This window comes from Parasteatoda tepidariorum, chromosome 9 (genome assembly GCF_982258835.1).
Source record: "Parasteatoda tepidariorum strain Cologne lab strain chromosome 9, Ptep-v5.0, whole genome shotgun sequence".
In the NCBI taxonomy this organism is placed as follows: domain Eukaryota; kingdom Metazoa; phylum Arthropoda; class Arachnida; order Araneae; family Theridiidae; genus Parasteatoda; species Parasteatoda tepidariorum.
Genome location: NC_141763.1, coordinates 28,582,644 through 28,600,824, shown reverse-complemented (window position 1 = coordinate 28,600,824; position 18,181 = coordinate 28,582,644). Strand labels below are relative to the sequence as shown.

Genomic DNA, 18,181 nt, shown 5'->3' with positions numbered 1-18,181 from the left:
GAGCATTTTTCTTTATTCCACCATCGATTAAATGCGATTTTCTATTACTCGAATTTTCGGTATCTCAAATTTTTATATCTAGTACTAAAGCAAACATGTAAAAAATAGTTTATAGAAAGTTCAGATATTTATATTCTATGAGTTTATTAAAGGAAAACCAAAATTAATGAGGGAAAAAAGCTTGAAACGTTTTAATTTTTCGAATAATTAAATTCGGAATTATTTTTAAAATGTTTAACGTAATCTAAGAGCATAAACATCTGTTTAGGTGAAATTGTAGTCAATGTTTATAGAGCACGTTTTTAATTTCAAAAAATTTTACAGGAACCTATAACTTAAAGTGGGTACTGCAGAATTTAAAGAGAAATAATTTAAAAAAATTTTTTTGAACTTAAAGATAAATAAAATATGAGAGTACAAATAATCTCTTATAAACAGACAAACGATTGTTTCTGTATTATAATAAAACACGTTTTTCGGTATCCAAACGCAGAATGAACCATATTGTGTCGAAACACAGAATGAAGCATTCTGTGTTTTTATTTTATGTGTGTTTGTGTGACATAATTTGTAATATTTTCATGATATAGCTTTACTCAAATATATAGCGCGAAGTGAACTTTTTCTTTACTAGTTTTTTCTTGTTCTAAAACGGTTTTAAACGAAGTTATGAATAGTCAAATTTAAATCTCAGGGTTTCTGCACGTATTTTGCTGAAAATTGATTTTCAATGCTAAAATATTAATGAGACTTAGCAAAAGGGAGTAAACGTCATGATAATATCATAAATTTACAGGTCATAGCTATTTGAGAGTTTTCAAGAAAATGTTCAGACACAGAATTTTTGAAATGTATCAAATTTAAAGTTCATTTATCAGAATCTAATTTATATATGGTATCTATTGAAACTGTGCATTCAATAATCTTAACATCTTGAAAAATATGAACATTTTGAGTTAAGATACTTTTGATCATGGCGACATTTTTACAAACTACATTTTCAGAAAAATCCACTGAAACTCACTGTCCATTATATGGGCAAAGAGCCTTTTAGCTTTAAAATTTTTAATCAGTCATAATTTCCTTAAAAGACATCACACACGATAAAAAATCCGAGATCAAATTACGGTAAAAAGCACAATTTTACGAATGTGCCACCCTGCGTGCCACATTTGTAAAATCCATTTTTACGGTAATTTTTACAGTAGTACATATTTATTTAATTAGTGTGATACAGTGATTTTACAATATTTATTACTGTAAAAAATTAAACCATATTTTTTTTGTTTGGTAATGATTTTACCGAAAAAACGGATTTTTTAATTTGTTTGCGTCTAAGGATGTAGATAAGGATGTATTGATGGAATAGACACACCATTGCGTTAAGATATGAAAAGTATGCTATGTGTTATCAAGGCGAAGAATCAGCCTCTTCGAAATTTTTCTAAAGATTCAAAATCACTAAAAATCTTCGATTTTAAAAACAATTTTTAGCGGTTTTTTCCACTGCAAGATTGGTAAATAATCTTATACTCAATAAATAACTTTTTAATAACAAGCAAAATGCGCCAAATAAAAGTGAATAATTTTTCTATAAAAAACAAAAAAAAATTATAATTTCAAAGTGCATTTAATATTCAGTAATCATTTCTTCCTCAAATTATTATTTATCTATTAAGCTCCTTCGACTTAATGAAGCAAAACATTAATTATAAAAGAATTCTGTCTTCGTATTATTTCGTAAACGTGATCTTGTCAACAGCTTGTGCAAAATTCAGGACATCCTATTTTAAACAAAATAAATTTTTAAAAAATGTTTTTAACATTTTTTAAGCTTACAAAGATATTTTGATCAAGCAAAATGTGCAATTTCCTAACAAAAAATTTTTTAATAGTAAATCATAAGTTTTAAATTTTGGCAGTGTTACAAACTAAAAATTTTATCCTTGACGACCTGATATTTTATAACAATATCAATATTATGTATAATATTGAAGTAACAGTATATATTCTAGTTCAGAGTTTCTCCAACCCATTTTACTCGAAGGACCGGTAAAATATTTCGTGGACCGGTAAGGTCCGTAATTTTGACTATTGGTATTATTTTATTAACACAAAATTGTGGCGAATAAACACCTTTTAAAATATTAAATAAATAATCCTAAGAAACTAAAGCTGTTAAATGTTACCTGATTAAAAACTTGATTCGATTCAAAAATATATGAACAGGAAATAACAGTCGACATGCTTCAAGTGCTCAAAAATAAACTCCCTTTTTCAAGACTTGCCAGGCGTGAATAAGAAGAAACAAAAGTTATTTGAAATATAAAACGTAAAATAAAGGTAAAAAACAAAACTAGAAATACCCCATTTGCTGAGAGGGGGAAAAAAAGAACAAGAATAACCACAGTGACCGACAAGGGTAAATCAGATTAAAATACGTTGCCACGTGGTATGGAGAAGTATGAAAAACTAACGTCGTTAACAAGGGAATCAGCATTCATATGAATAAACCAAAATTCAAGAGCTGATGTGACTGGGATGGAAATAATTTTGGTATTGTCGAAATCGAATTTATGTCCAAGATTCCAACAATGTGCAGCAATTTATGATTTCTCGAACTCTTGATAACGGACATATTTAACAAGTTCCTTAAGAGTCTACATTTTAAAGCGCGTCCAATTTGCACGATGTAGCTAAGGCCACACTGACAAGGATTGTAGCGATTATCAAAGCTAATAGGAACCTTAAAATATTTAAATTTGATTTTATTACAGGCCTGAAAATGACTTTAAAACCAAAACGGGAGAGGATATTAAAAATTTTATAACAAACAGCAGATAGAAAACGGTAATGTAACAAGTTCTTCGTAAGGATTAGAAGAAGAGGGGTGTTTAGGTCTAGTGAGTTTAGCAAGAGCTGAATCAACTATAGAAGGGTTAAATCCAGGGTTAGCAGCAAGCTAGCAGAGGAAGTTAAGTTCTGAGTATCAAGAAGAGTCAGAGGAAAGGTAAAGTGGGTGAAAACGAAAGTATGAAATGCAGATATTTTCTGAGGGTGATTCAGAATGACATAAGGGAGCAAAATGTTTACGATAAATAAAGGTGGAAAAATGATCAGGGTATTTAGTTACAAGAACATCGAAAAAAGAAAAAGTAAAATTAATTTACCTGCTTAAAATAAGCTGAATATTATGGTCGACCGAGTTGACAACAGAAAATAACTCTTGAAAATCAGTATCACTGTCTACTAAGACATGTATCGTCAATATATCTTTTCCACCATGAGAATTTGAACAGTTTAAAAACTTTATCTTCGAAATATTGCATGAGAGAAAGGGGGTTGCCCATGGCTAAGTCCTCAATTTGTTTATAGAAATCACCATAGAATTGAGAAGCAGTTTTCTGAATACAGAAATTGATAGTCTTATTTTTGAGAGCTTGAAACATGCAGACTGTTATTTACTATTTATATATTTTTGAAACGAATGAAGTTTTCAATCAGGTGAATTTTTAGGTGCAGTTCGTTTCTAGTCATGTACTCTCTACAATTGACCTAGCCAACCTATTTAAATGGAAATAAAGTTTATATTAATTCTAATACAAAATATTAACCTGTAAACCAGCGGTTGAGAAATACTGCTCTATCTTGTATAAAACATTCAAATTAAGTTTTTTTTTAAAACATGTTTGAATGAAATAAAAAATATTTATAAAAAAAGCTCCTTTTTTTACGTTTGAATATTTTGTCATTTGCTATAGGAAAATTTTATAAATATTTAAAAAAGCTGAAGACTTACAAAAACGGTCTACATATATCGTACTTTTTTAATAATTATATCAATCAAAATTTTAATAAAATGATTATTATTATTTTTTCAACATTACGTACTTCAGTTTCTACAACAGTGCCATGTTAAGTTTACAAAGTAATGTTTAAGACATGATCGTAAAAATTATTGAAATTAAATTAGTGAACTTATCTAAACTAGCATAAAAGGTAATTTTAATCTTAAATATTCAGTTTTCGTAATCATGTCTCAAATTTATACATTTTCCACAATAATTAATGGTACTGTATTCAATATCTCTTCAACTTGGTACATAATATGTGTATATATATGTTTAGCTGGAGCACACAAAATGAGGTTTCTATCTACAGGGGAAAATATGATTTTTAAGGTCGATACAGTTCTTTTAAATAGATCATTAGTTTTTCTTTCAAATTTTTTTATGGAATCAATGCAAATTGGAAGAGTAAATAGTAGTCAGTTGAAATGTTGCTGTGTCTAATCCCTAAGTGGTCTAACCCAACTAGACCGTTTCCCTTAACTCCCAAGAAGTCTAAAAACAGATGTGGAAAAAAACTTGTCTAACTTAAAATCAATACAGTCTAATTATATTTAGTCTAATTCTAATTAATTGTAGGATCCGTCTTCTCAAAGGAATTTTTAAACTTTCGGTTTTACTTCTTTAATTTTTAAATTGTCTCAAAAAGTTTTTATGATTGCAATTTTTTTTTATTTGATTCTATAAAGTTGAATTTTCCGGGAACACTATGATGTTTCAGAGTTAATTAATACGAAATAAAATAAATTTTCGACAATAAATGGAATTTACTTCGATTTAATAAAACTGTTAATTCTGCATCGCACTTTCTTTTCGGGGAAAATACCGCCGAATAATCTATTGTCTTAACTGCTACCAAATATGCGATAATTATCTGCTGAGCTGTCTGTTTAAGTGATAAAAAAATGATTTATCTTCTATAAATTTGTTTAAACAATTCAATTCTACTTCTAAGCTTCCCTTACTCATGGCAGATACCAATTGATTTCTCCGGTAAGTGCTTTTAAAATTTTACAAAGCTTACGTTAATTTTAAATAATAATAAAATCACAAGAAGAAACTGATAGGGGGAAATGGCATTCATTTTTGCCCATTCCCTACACTCAGATACTGTAAGAGTATTAATATTTTAAGTTAAAAAATTTTTTACGTGGAAATATCTTTTTCAATTATTTATCGTGAGTGACATGATATCTTTTTCTGATTTTTTTTTATGCATTTTTTACATTTACGTGTGCTGTAATATAAATAATAATACTAGGCTGTAAAATTTAAACGTAACAAAGAGCAGTAGAAATGTTTTAAGATAAGTTCACGCTGAAATTACGAACCGATCTAATAGGTTGGCTGAAAGGAATTTTCCCGGTTGCCACATCAATAAAACGGGGAAATCCCACGGGCCAGTAATATAATACAATAGTAGAAATGCAATGGCATGGCACTATGGAGATGATCGTCAATTTCATTATAAATTATTAAATTTTGCGATTTCCACATACCGTTATTTTATTAAAAAATTAAAAATAAAACTAGAATAGAATCTAAATCTATATTTATCTATAAATATTATCGTCTTTAGACTGAATATGATATATATGCATTGAAATATTTAATGTATCAATAGTAATAAAGTGCAAAAAAATTTATTTTTATTACGAAGAATATAATTTTAGGGTTAATGTGAAAAGAGACAGTATTTTTGTTTAAATAAAGACTCAATGTCATGTAGTGGTGGCAGATCTCCTCCTAAGTGATCTTAATTTCGATTTGGTGTTTTTTTTTTGTCCAATTAGTCTTTTTAATGTTTAATTTCTTTGATTTTAATGAAAAAATTCATTCCTCTTACAAGCATCAGCCACGAATTTTGCACTACTAAATTATCTGATATAATGTTATGGCCTTTTTCATTTTCCTAATGATTTATTGTTTTAAACTGTGTGTGATAATTCAGCGAGATACTAAAATATCATTGGCGAGCCCCTAGTGACCAGTGGGACACATGTTTTCTACATCATACTGTTGTTTCTAATTATGTTGCGAACTAATAAAATAGATTAAAAGCAAATTTATTATGAAATGTAATGTCAAATTTATTTTAAATATCATTCGAAACTACAATTTTACACTGAGAGACAAAGTGTGGTCAAACTACCTGAATATGGTAAAATTCACCCTGTTTCTGGCTCTGTAGGAACATCAAAAGCTCGATAATTTTTACCGTAGCGCTTTGGTAATGATTTTGGTAAATTTAAAAAAAAATATAATATAGTTTTATAGTATGTGATAAAATTTTGTAACTGTGGTACAATTTGGTAATTTTATCATAGCATATCATAAATACCATTTTAATTTACTTTTCAGATTTGTATTTTTTACTAAATGTGTGGTCATAAAAAAAATAGTTTTGAAAACCAGAATTTCTGGTAAACCATTACTATATGCATGGAAAAATTACCAAATGAATGGCTTAAATACCTTAATATTTGTTTCATTAAAAAGAACTTTTATTTTGCTTTTATTTTTTTATCTGAAATGTTATCATCATATACTACGAAAATTTTACAAGATTTCTCTTAAAATTCCAGTTATGATTTGGGTTAAATAATAATAAACAAAATTTTATTAAGATTTTTATTTTCCAATTATTAGTTTTTTTTCACATTTACATTCATATTCAGCCAGAAATACATTTCGCAATGCCAAAATGGAAGCACATATATCTTTAACATTGAATTTACAACCACTTGAAACCGTATTTAAAATTAAGCTAAGATGGTTTGTGTGCTAGCTCTGAAACTTTCTGTTATGCTTTAAATTTGTGTTAGTTATAAAAAATATGTTTTATTTTATCATGAACTTTCCAAATTATTAATAGTTGAATCAATTGGGTAATATGACTTCGTAATACGATATATTTTTGTATTTAAATTTGCCTTAAATACTTTTTTTAAACATATAAGATAATTTGAACAATATACATTACGTAAACAATTAATTAAATAATGAAATGAAAATAATAAAAACAAATACAAGTTTATTAATATCCATAAAAGTATTGTATTAATAAATAACTCATATTAGTAATAAAAACAAATTAAATTATATACTACTAAAACATAAAATTAAAAAGACCCATTTTTAGTTGAAAAATTAAAAAGTTGTTAAAGCTATTATTCTGGAATTCTCAGTTCTGCTCGTAGTAATCGTATTTAACTGCATGAGGGTAATATTTTCTGCAAATTGTAATATTATATTAGCTGATAGTTCAATTCCTATATTAAAAGTATAGATAATATAAATTAACCTGAACAAAATAATTATGCCTGTTGATAATAGTAATAATTATAAAAATGAGATATTTCTTAGAAAATAATGATGCAATATTATTTTGTATTTAAATTTGTAATAATTTAGTTCAAACTACTCAAAAACTATAGATAGAATGAATAAAAATAAACCAAAAAGAATGAAAACCAGGAACATAAATATTAAAATGCGATAATAAAAACAAATTAGAATTAATTAAATTTATATCCATCATATTACTGATAAATTATTCATAATAATCATTCATTATATCACTGATAAAATATTCATAATTTTTTTTCTTCAGAAAATACTAAAACTAAAATCATTATTATTTAAAAACGAGAAATTTTCAAAATTTTTTTTTACTGAAATTCTGAGTTTCTCTCTTAGTCTATCTTTATTTAATAGCATTTGAGTAAAATTTTGTTGTAATTATGACTTTAATAAAATGGCTCTTTAAATATTATCAAAGAGGATTTTTTACTGATATTTAATAATTTTTTACTTAGGTTAAAAAGTTTTGACTGCTAATACCTGCAGAGAATCTTAAAATTTCTCGAATGGCAAAGTTTGACTTGTTGTTGAAGGACGTGAAATAAAACCTCATTATCTTAAAAAAGAAATTAAGAAATGGAAATTACTAATATTCTATATAATAGGTATTTTTTGTATTTTTGAGTCCAAAAGTAACTGGCAACTCGCAAAAGTATATTGCGAAATAATATTTGAAATCAAAAGTTACCTTTATTTTTTTATAAATAATAAGTTTATGTAATGAGAATAAATAAATTTTTGTAATAGTTTTTGATTTGTAAATAATAAATTTCCATTTTTCTATGTACATATAAATTTGAATTTCATCACTTTTTCATTTGAGTTTTTAGTGAAGAGATAATATCAACTAATACATAAAAAACTGATTTATTTAATTTTTAAAGACATGTGTCATGCATCATACTAAATAGTTTTTTTTAAATCACGTTTTTATAAAAGCATGAACTAGAAACTCAATTTTATAACTTTTAATCCTGCTATGGAAGTCTTGACTCTATACACTATGTGGACAAAAGTATCCACACGCCCATCTAAGGAATATAGTGTAGGGTTGTTTTTTATAGATTAGTTTGGCTCCTTTAGTTCCTGAGGTTGGAAACATGAATTCTGAGATGCTTAAGGACAATTCTGCTGTCTCAACTCAACCACAATATTTCAGGGAACTCTTATTTCTCTTGTAATTGGATAATTGCTCCATTCGTTCTTTGAGAATTGTGCTGTTGTAGTTTGAAGAAATAGTTATTCAAAAACTGGACAGCTTTCTTAGAGCCCCTGATGGAAATATCGTATAACAGGGCTGTCCAACTGGCGGCCCGCGGGCCGCATGTGGCCCGCCAACACATATTGTGCGGTCCGCCAACTTTTTATTCAGGCTGATCGGCCTCAGTTTTCCCATTAAAATGTAAGCAAATTGTTTTATAATCCTTCTGTTCCTTTGTTTTATAATTAATAATTCAACTATTAATTGTTACTAGGAGGCTCCGCCCCCTGCTCGCTAACGCTCTCCAACCTCCGAGAATTGCTACGCAATCCCATGTGGTTCACGCCGCGAACCATGGCTCGCTGCGCTCGCTCGCCAATGAACACAATGTTCTAGCACAAAGACATAATATATTATCATCAAAGACATAGTATTTTATCATCAAAGACATAGTATTGTACTTAGGTAGATGAATTCTACCAATGTTCTTATTGACTTTTAAAAAAGTATATTAGCTATTTAGATTGTACATGGTGAAAAAATCAAAACATTAGCTAAATAAGAAACATATAAGCAAAATAAATTATCAAATATTGCTTCACTAATATTCTGCATTTTAAAGCGTGAAAATTCAATGCATAAATAAACGCGAAATATAAAAAAATTCAATGCATTCAATACAAACACTTAAACGTTTTTTAGACGTTTAGGTAGCTCCCAGTAGAAAAATATCAATTCAACAGCGGCCTTTTAAAGCATTCTCACTTCAATTAATTAATTAATTCCTAATTGAGTTTAAATTAAATATTGTCATGTTTTTAGTGCATGAATCTGAATTGAACAACCTGATAATGCTTACTCTGGTTATTGTTATCTGGTTGCTCACTACGTGCTCTTGCACGTCAATTAAAAATGAAAAGTGTTGCCAGCGCGAGAAAAAAAATATCATCGGTTTTATTGATACATACATACATACGTACGTATTAGCGTTTTATATAATATAGATTGTATAAGAGGTAAGAGGATATTGTTCAACTTTTATAAACTGCGGCCCGCCAGGTGATCAGTGACCAGAATTCTGGCCCGTGGGCTCCTTGCAGTTGGACAGCCCTGTCGTATAACACTTTTAAGTCGAATTAGAACGTAAATTATGTAACCAATGAAATCAACCATCCTCATCGCCAGCACTTACTTTAGCTGTTATGGAAGCCTGGAAGTCAATTTCTATAGCCTATCAGAAATATTCTATAGCCAACCTTCTATAGCCTATTCTACAGCCTGCTTAATTGTCGTCCTTTGGTGTAAGACAAAACCTCATTTGGCCTTGTCACAATATCTTGGTAATCAAATACAATTTTAGTTAGGTTAGATAAGCTCACTCCCTTTGCCTTTGTCCAATCTCTCTGGGAGTCTTCAAAGGAATCATTGAAATCTTCAGGGATGGAATCAGTCTCTGATTCGCTGTCCATTTCAAATCAAAGGTAAGTTCAAATGAGCTTGGTTATTGAGGCTCATAAGACAGCCCGCAATTCTGTCTTCGGTCTACCGCCCCCTCTGTCTGCGTTGGCCACCTGATGTACTGGTGTTCACCCTCGTACACAGCGTTGAGGTGCAAAGCAAATTGATATTTGCTATTAATGATGGTAGTTGGTAGACCTTTTAAGAATTCGACGTGGGGAATAGACTCTAAACCCTTGTTCCACGGCGAGTATTCGTTCTCGAATTACTTCACAAAAGCAAGACAGTCTCTCCAGGCGTCTATGGACTGGCATCGATGCCAAAGTGTGATCAACATAATATTAATACTGCCTAATATACTCCCCGAGTTCGTAATACTGGGTATCTGGATGCTTCTGACCAGATAGTGTATTCCATGTTCTGATTAGTTCTGCCAATGTTCTGCAATGATATTCCTTAAATTTCTTGTAGGGTAAACATATAGTTCACAATTTTATATTGCTAATTAATTCACTAAATACTCATTGCATTTTTTATTTTCAGATTGGAATTTGAATAATGTTAAATAAAGTAGGATAGTTATTCGTGGTTTAATTCTTAGAGGGCTCAATTCAACAACAGTGAGCAGATAAGATGACGCTTAAACCACCAACGAAGAAAGATTTGACAGCATTTCCTGCTAATGATAACCATGAAGAGCCAGATGAAGTATGGAACATTAGCGCACCGAAAAAGAATAGCTTGTTTTGGTCAATACTGATTCCTTACTTAATAAAATCTGTTGAAAATGGAACATTTCGTCAAAACATCCAATTACTGATTGACGAAAAATTTAAAAATCTGAGTAAAGAGTTGAAATTTGATGTAATTGAAAAAAGAGTAAAGAATATCAATCCGTTTAAAAACATTCACACTCTTTATTCTGATAAAAATCTCATTACGTTAATGAGAATGTTGAAAAAGAAACTGAATCAAAAGGCAGGTAATTTGTTGAATAACAGTGAGGGTAATTATCGAAAACTCGAGGCTGCTGCTAATATGCTAATGTGTAACATCGATCTTTATGAGGAGGAACCAAACAGGAAAAGTTTAAAATCGTTTATTTCCCCTTCTTCAAGTCAAAAGGGTACACGTTTGAAAATAATCATTTTCAGTCAAGTTGAACCATCAAATGTAATTTATGGATTCGGATTAAGTAGAAGTTATTCTTCGAATTTACAAACAAATTCTTTAAAACACATTTTTAAAACAGCTGGTTTACAGCAGACTGTAATATCGGATATTATTAAGCTACTTCCTTGTGAACACTTATTGATTACGCTTATTGAAAGTTCATTTGGACATGTTATTCCTACACTCTTTAAGTCGCCATACATATTAAAGAAGCTTAGTGATGCTGGTTATGAGCTAAATCCTTTGACAACAGATGTAAATGGTGTTTCAGCATTTTATTACTGTATACTTTTAAATGATTGGAATCTCTTTCGCGTACTTTATAATCAGGCTTCCAGAAAGGATTATTTTCATCAAGAAAATGCTCCCGAAGACGATACTTTAAAAAAATTGACAGCCATACATGAAAGAATTCATGACGATTTCCGATCCAAAGGTTTTTCCAATACCTCTCAAAGAATGTATGATCTTCTAATGCGTTTTAATGATTATCATATTGAGATTGAAAGAGATGTCACTTCTATAGGGCATGATTCAAAAGCACAAGTAAGTGAGAAACTCACCAAAACTATGTTGTTTATCATAGATAAATACTCCGAATATTTCCACTACATGAATGCAAAAACTGGACTTGATAAGTATGAAGATTTCCTCCAAAATTATGAATATCACAGAATGGTGGATGATTTAACTTGCATGTGTTTCTTTGATCATTTCTTATCATTAAAGGTTGAAATAAATGAACAAAATAAAAATATCTTCATTGAAGTACTAGCTGCTTTGTTTCTGTATTTTTTGAGCAAGTTGAAATTTGATAGAGACATTTTCTTTTCAGATTTTGTAAATTACAAGACTGAGACGAAAGCTAAATATTTCGTTATTTTTTGCTATCGCATGAGGTGGCATAAAGCATTATCATCACTGTCTAAAGAACTAAGTAGAGGTCTACCAGAATTAAAAGATTCAAACATAATTAAAATTGTCGAAAACTGCTTGTCTGATTACCCTTTGATTAAAGAAGAATTTTCGCTGGCACGCCTCCAGATGTATTTAAAAATATCGGAAGAAGTTGATTTTTCAGGCAACGAAATAAAATCTGCATTAGCTGTTTTACGCACGCTGCAAGTCATCGGAGAAACATTTTGCAGCTCAAAGAAAGGTTGCAAAATAACCCCATTATTAGAATACAGCATACCTATCAATGTTGTGAAAGTACTATGTGATATTCGAAATAATTGTTTGTCCCATTTGCATGCAAGCTTTACTCAAGGCAGAAAAGAACTTGAACAACAAAGTTCGTTTCTGTTAGAAGTCCAAAAAGAATTAAAAGACGTTGCTAAAGCATTTGAGCCCATATTTGTGATGCAAATATTTCGTGCCAGGGATTTCATGATTACTTATGGAATTGAAGAATCAAAAAAGTACGACAATGATTTGTTTAAAAAGCTTAACGACATGAAAACTGAAATATTTGAATTGAAGCAAGAGCATTATGGGAACCATGAGGACAAATACATTGCAATATCAAGTACAATGATAGACTTGATACCAGAAAATAATCAAATTAAATATGATCGATTACAAGTTCATTGTGAGGGTCTGAAATATTTATTGTCATTTATGTTTAAACATTCGAATCATTGTGATATTGATGATTTTAGTCAAGAAGTTGAAAAAATTGACAATCTATATTTAGACGGCAAACATGAAATTTTATCTAAAGACTCGATAAAGGAAATCATTGATGTTTTCTCTGAACTTAAGCAGATGTTTATTTCAAAATTTGGAGGAGTACAGAGAAATTCGACTGAAACACCTTTCCTAAACTTGAATGCTATTTTCAAAACCGTAAAAGAGCACGAAATATTTTCTCCTTCAGATCAGGCGATAATAAGAAAAAGTTTTTCAGAGTTTTTAGACAAAGCTAAGCAACAAATTATTGATCATGTAAACGGCACACAATCAAGCACTGAATTTGATGAATATTTAAAATGTGTAATTAAAGACAAAAATGTAAGAAAACAGATTAAACAAAGCAGGAAAAATGCAGAAGAAGTCTTAAAAATTTTACATAATAATGCGTGTTCAGTTGAGACCATATTAGGTAAAGAAGAAGAAACTTGCTTTAGACTAATGACTGCTTTGAGTGATGATATATATAGAACTGTAATCCCGAATCTATGCCTTACCAAAAGCATTCATGATAAATTGAATAACTTAAAAACCCAGAAACTAGATTTTCTATTGGGGAGAATGAAATATTTGGAAGAAATATTAATTAACGATGATGATTATTTAAAGAAATCAAGAATTTATGGAACGAGTTTAGAGTACAGAGATCATACGAAGCGACTCCTAATGCTCCGCTACACTGAGGAAATGGACACTAAAACTGCTTTAGAAATGCTTCTCTTGGACTGTCTTGAGATCTTGAAGAAAAGAGATGCGTTTAAGAATCTATGGCTTAAATCTACAGATCTATTCTTTGGTATAAATATTCGAGATACTTTGTCCCATGGTTGTCCTATTTTGGAAGTGTCTAACGATCTGCTTGATGCTAACAATTTACCAATGGAATTTATAAACATTGCTTTAGAACTTATCGAAGATCAAAAAGCTTTAAAAGCATTATATGAGATCTCGCGAAAAACAGGATTTCAAGGAAAAGAATTGCAGTTGTTTGTAGAGAACAATTTAGATGACAGATTTCCAGATCTTAAGAAAACATTACTACAAAGTGAAACATGGGAGCGTTATTTATTTCTATTTTCGAACTGAACTACCCTTGTAACTTCTAAATTTAAATTATGCAAAAATTACTTTTTTTTAAAGAATAATATTTTTAAATTGTATTTTGTATTTGGGGTAAAAATTAATTTTTTAAGGAAAAAATAGCCGAACAAGTGATTTTACAGTACTTTAACATTTTATTTTGTCTATTGCATAATAGATTTTTAGGCAGCGTGTGTAAAAAGTTCTAATATTAAGAATGTTCTTCGAAAGCTCTTTTACCATAAAGCTTTTTAGCAGAAAGTATGCTATTTTTGTACGTCTTGTGAGTTCGTAACAGTTATTTATAACTATTTTAAATTTTATATATTTACCTAGCTAATTTTATTCATCAGGGCAGTATATAATGTTTAAAATTGAAGCATTGTGCAAGAAAATCAGACCGAGACTTTTTTCTCATTAGAAGAAAAATAGTTTGAAAAACTCCCTTAAACCTTTGAAGCAGAAGTTTTATTAAGCATATTTTTCATACTTTTTTAAAATTATTTTGTATTAATTTAGGCAAAAGTAAATAAAAATATATTTAGCATTCTAATAATCTATGGGTTTCTATGCTATCTTATATAATAATCTATGCTATCTTCCAAACATGGCTCACCTTTAAATTTTTTCCTAACATAGCTCACTGTTTTTTTATAGTTAAAAATACAAAAGTATATTTTGGTTTGAAATGAGAGCGTCAGAAAAATTTATATATATATATATATATATATATATATATATATATATATATATATATATATATATTAAATCTGATGATAGCTTAAAAAATTATTTTTTAAATTAGACTAAGGTCTTAGAAGACTCCTTTCATTTTGTAATAGAAAGTTTTTAATAGGGTTGGTTTTTAATCTCTTCTTTGTCTGATTTGCTATGACTGCTGGTTTAACTAGAATGCGTGATAAGTAATTTTTTTAGCATAAAGCTAGCATAGAGTTAATTTAGGTAACCGGATGGGTTGTATACGAAGGCAAGGGCAATAACTTTCTTTTCTTAATATCGAACTATTATTCTATTGGAAGGAAAATAGAAATATTACATATAAAATATTTTTTCAATATAAACAAAATATTTTAAACACTGAAAAGAATTTCAATTTCCGAGCGATTTTTTCTTTAAAAATACCTATATAAAATAAATAGAGTTTTTTGCACTCCTATGCTTCCGATCAACTATGATGGATTGCTTAACTCATTAAACCTATATATACGTAAGGTAATTCAATTTTTTTTTTATTAAATAGAGCTTGTGCGTGCTGCAGTCTTAATTTAAATAGACTAAGTAATCACAGTGGATTGGGTGGATAAAAATGCGTAAGTTCTCTTTCAGGATTAAAACAAAAATATTTTTTAATTATTATAATAACGTTTTCTGACAAGTACTGTACAATACATACCGAAAATACTGAAAGCTCAGCAAAAGAGTATCCAGTTTAAAATTTAAATAACTTTGACACAATTGGAAATAAATAGATGAAATAAACAGTATATTGATTGTGAAAGTTGTATTTAAATGGTATATATATATATATATATATATATATATATATATATATATATATATATATATATATATATATATATATATATATATATATATATATATATATATATATATATATATATATATATATATATATATATATATATATATATATATATATATATATAAAGATGATGCTGCAAGCTATTGTCGTAATACAATCATTACACATGATAGACATTGCAAATTATGCAGTTCCATTTACGTTAATGTTTTGTATGTGTAAAATTTTTTAAATTATGTCAGAATTATATAATTTTACACCTTGTTTTCTTGCGCTGAAAACTTTCAGTACAGTGACTATTGTAATGACTAATTTTAATATATAATTTCAAAATCATCCTTGTGTGTTTTGTATAAGTACAATTTTCTAAATTATGTCAGAATTATATAATTGTATACCTTATCTTCTTTCGCTGAAACTTTTCTTTACAGCGTGCTCTATAATGACTAATTTTAATATCTAATATTATAATTACCTTTGTATGTTTTGTATATGTACAATTTTCTAAATTGTGTCAGAATTACCTAATTTTATACCTTGTTTTCTTTCGCTGAAAACTTTATGTACAGTGTGTTCTGTATTAGCTAATCTTAACATATAATTTTAATCATTTTTGTATGTTTTGTTTACAATTTTTTAAATTGTATCTGAATTATCTAATTTTATACCTTGAACTCGTTCGCTGAAAATTTGTATACAGTGTGTTCTACAATAACTAATCTTAATATATAATTTTGATATCATCTTTGTATGTTAGGGTTATCTTTATGTTAGGGTTTGTTTATATACAATTTTCTAAATCGTGCCAGAATCATCTAATTTTAAGCCTTGGACTCTTTCTCTAAACACTTTGTAAAGAATATGTTTCATAATGTCTATAGTTATAGAATATGATTTAATTTTAGAATATTTATAAAAATGGCACCTTTTATAGGTCACCTAATAATATTTTATTTAAAAGAGAGATAAAAAAAAGTTATCGAAATTTTTTATATCATGCTATAACTAGTGATGAATCAAAATCAGTTTAAGTGCCCGATGAACTTTGAATGTAGTACTTCGAAATGCTTCATCTCTGTTTCCTTTGGCATTCAAACAGATTTTGGTGTTTTCGCTCTTAACAAGCGATTTTTTAAATTTTTTAAATGTTTTTGTTTTTCTACTTTCTTGAATTTAAGTTTGCGACCCCCTAACATATACACTTTTTTTTTACATATATTCAAAAAAATATATATATGTTATTGATAGTTATTACTGAACTATGCGCATTACTATCATTCTCACCAAAAAAGATCTTCTGTTGATTGAACATATAATTAAAAAGTAAATTATGAAGTGTGTGTTTTCGTGTTTTGATTTTGCTGTATTTGAATTTAGTGTGTGTAATTTATTTTAATGTATGATTAGATGTTTTATCATGAACAAATGTTTTATATTTAATTATATCATCTTTATGACCGGTAATTTAAATAAAATAAATTGGTAAATAATGAAAATAAACTTTTATTCTCTATGTTTTATAATATCTCTAGGTCATTGTAAATGACTATAAAAATCTCTTAAATAGAAATCAACTGCTAGGTTTGACAGAAGTTATTGAAACAAAAAACTATTTCCCGTGTAGATTTTGTGTTCAAAATTAGCATCAATATTTTGATAATACACTGTCTGTACCATAATAGGTTCAGGTAATGCAAAAAAATGAAACTTTATTAGATAGTTGATTAAATGTAGATATCAAGGCACAGGAAGATAAGTTTTTTGGCGGCCATTGTAGTAAATTTAATGAGACACAGACGGTGCCAAACCTGAAAGACATTGCAACCTCAAAATCGCAGTGCTTTGAAATAAGTTTAATAAAAAAATCAATTGATGATTTCGGGACGTAAATAGCCCAAATTTAGAATACGGCATAAACCATAAAACCAGATTTTAAATTGGTCTCATCTCTATAGAATGCGCTGTACTCTGTGACCCAGGTTAACCTATCATAGCTTAACATTTGGAATTGAGCCCTGCACTAAGCGGTTTGTAAAATGTAGTGGCATTTGTAAAGTGAAGAAAAAATATTCCACTACAAACATATTTACAGAAAACCTTATACTTAGAACAAAATGACCTCTCCTATGTTAGATTTCTAGATGGTCAATAAACATAACGTTTAAAGTTTTAACATTTGTAAGTGGCATTTGTAAAGTGGAAAAAAAATTCACTTCAAACAGATTCACGTAAAACCTTATAACAAAAATGGCACTTTCCTAGCTTAGTTTTCTAGATCAGTGTTCCCCAACCCCCGGCCAGCGCACCGGTACCGTTCCGTAGATTAAATTGTACCGGGCCGCCCATTTCATTGAAACTGAATTTAAATTCCTATGTTTGTTCCTCAAATTAAAAATATCTGGTCAGGAATCGATCTGCAACCCATTGATCAACAAATCTAGCTTCAAGAAGAAGATCAACTGCTGGACATTGCAAATGATGGCGGCCTTAAAACTACGTTCGAGACAACAACTCTGCCGGTGTTCTGAATTAAAGTCATGGCAGAATACCTCGAGATTGCCACCACAGCGCTTAAATCCCTATTGCCATTTCCGACAACCTATCTGTGAAAAGTCCGGTTTTCTGCAGTAACAGCAACCAAAACAAAGCAACGGAATAAACTGGGCATAAGCAACACACTTTGGGTGTCATTGTCTCCGATATTTCTTGACTCTCTTCTGTAGTTCTCAGAACGTTGTTTGAGAATCAAAATTATTTTATTTTAGGTAGAAATTTTAATTTTTCAAGTCATAGAATAGTTTA

General features: G+C 29.0%; 1 protein-coding gene across 1 annotated transcript; it reads left to right on the top strand.

The window, feature by feature from the left end:
- The first annotated feature begins 4,776 nt into the window (after positions 1-4,776).
- Positions 4,777-13,971, top strand: LOC107456478 (uncharacterized). The gene is made up of 2 exons (XM_016074351.4): positions 4,777-4,841; positions 10,414-13,971. The coding sequence occupies exon 2, from the start codon at positions 10,504-10,506 to the stop codon at positions 13,819-13,821; it is 3,318 nt and encodes a 1,105-aa protein (XP_015929837.3). The 5' UTR covers positions 4,777-4,841; positions 10,414-10,503; the 3' UTR covers positions 13,822-13,971.
- The last annotated feature ends 4,210 nt before the right edge of the window (positions 13,972-18,181 follow it).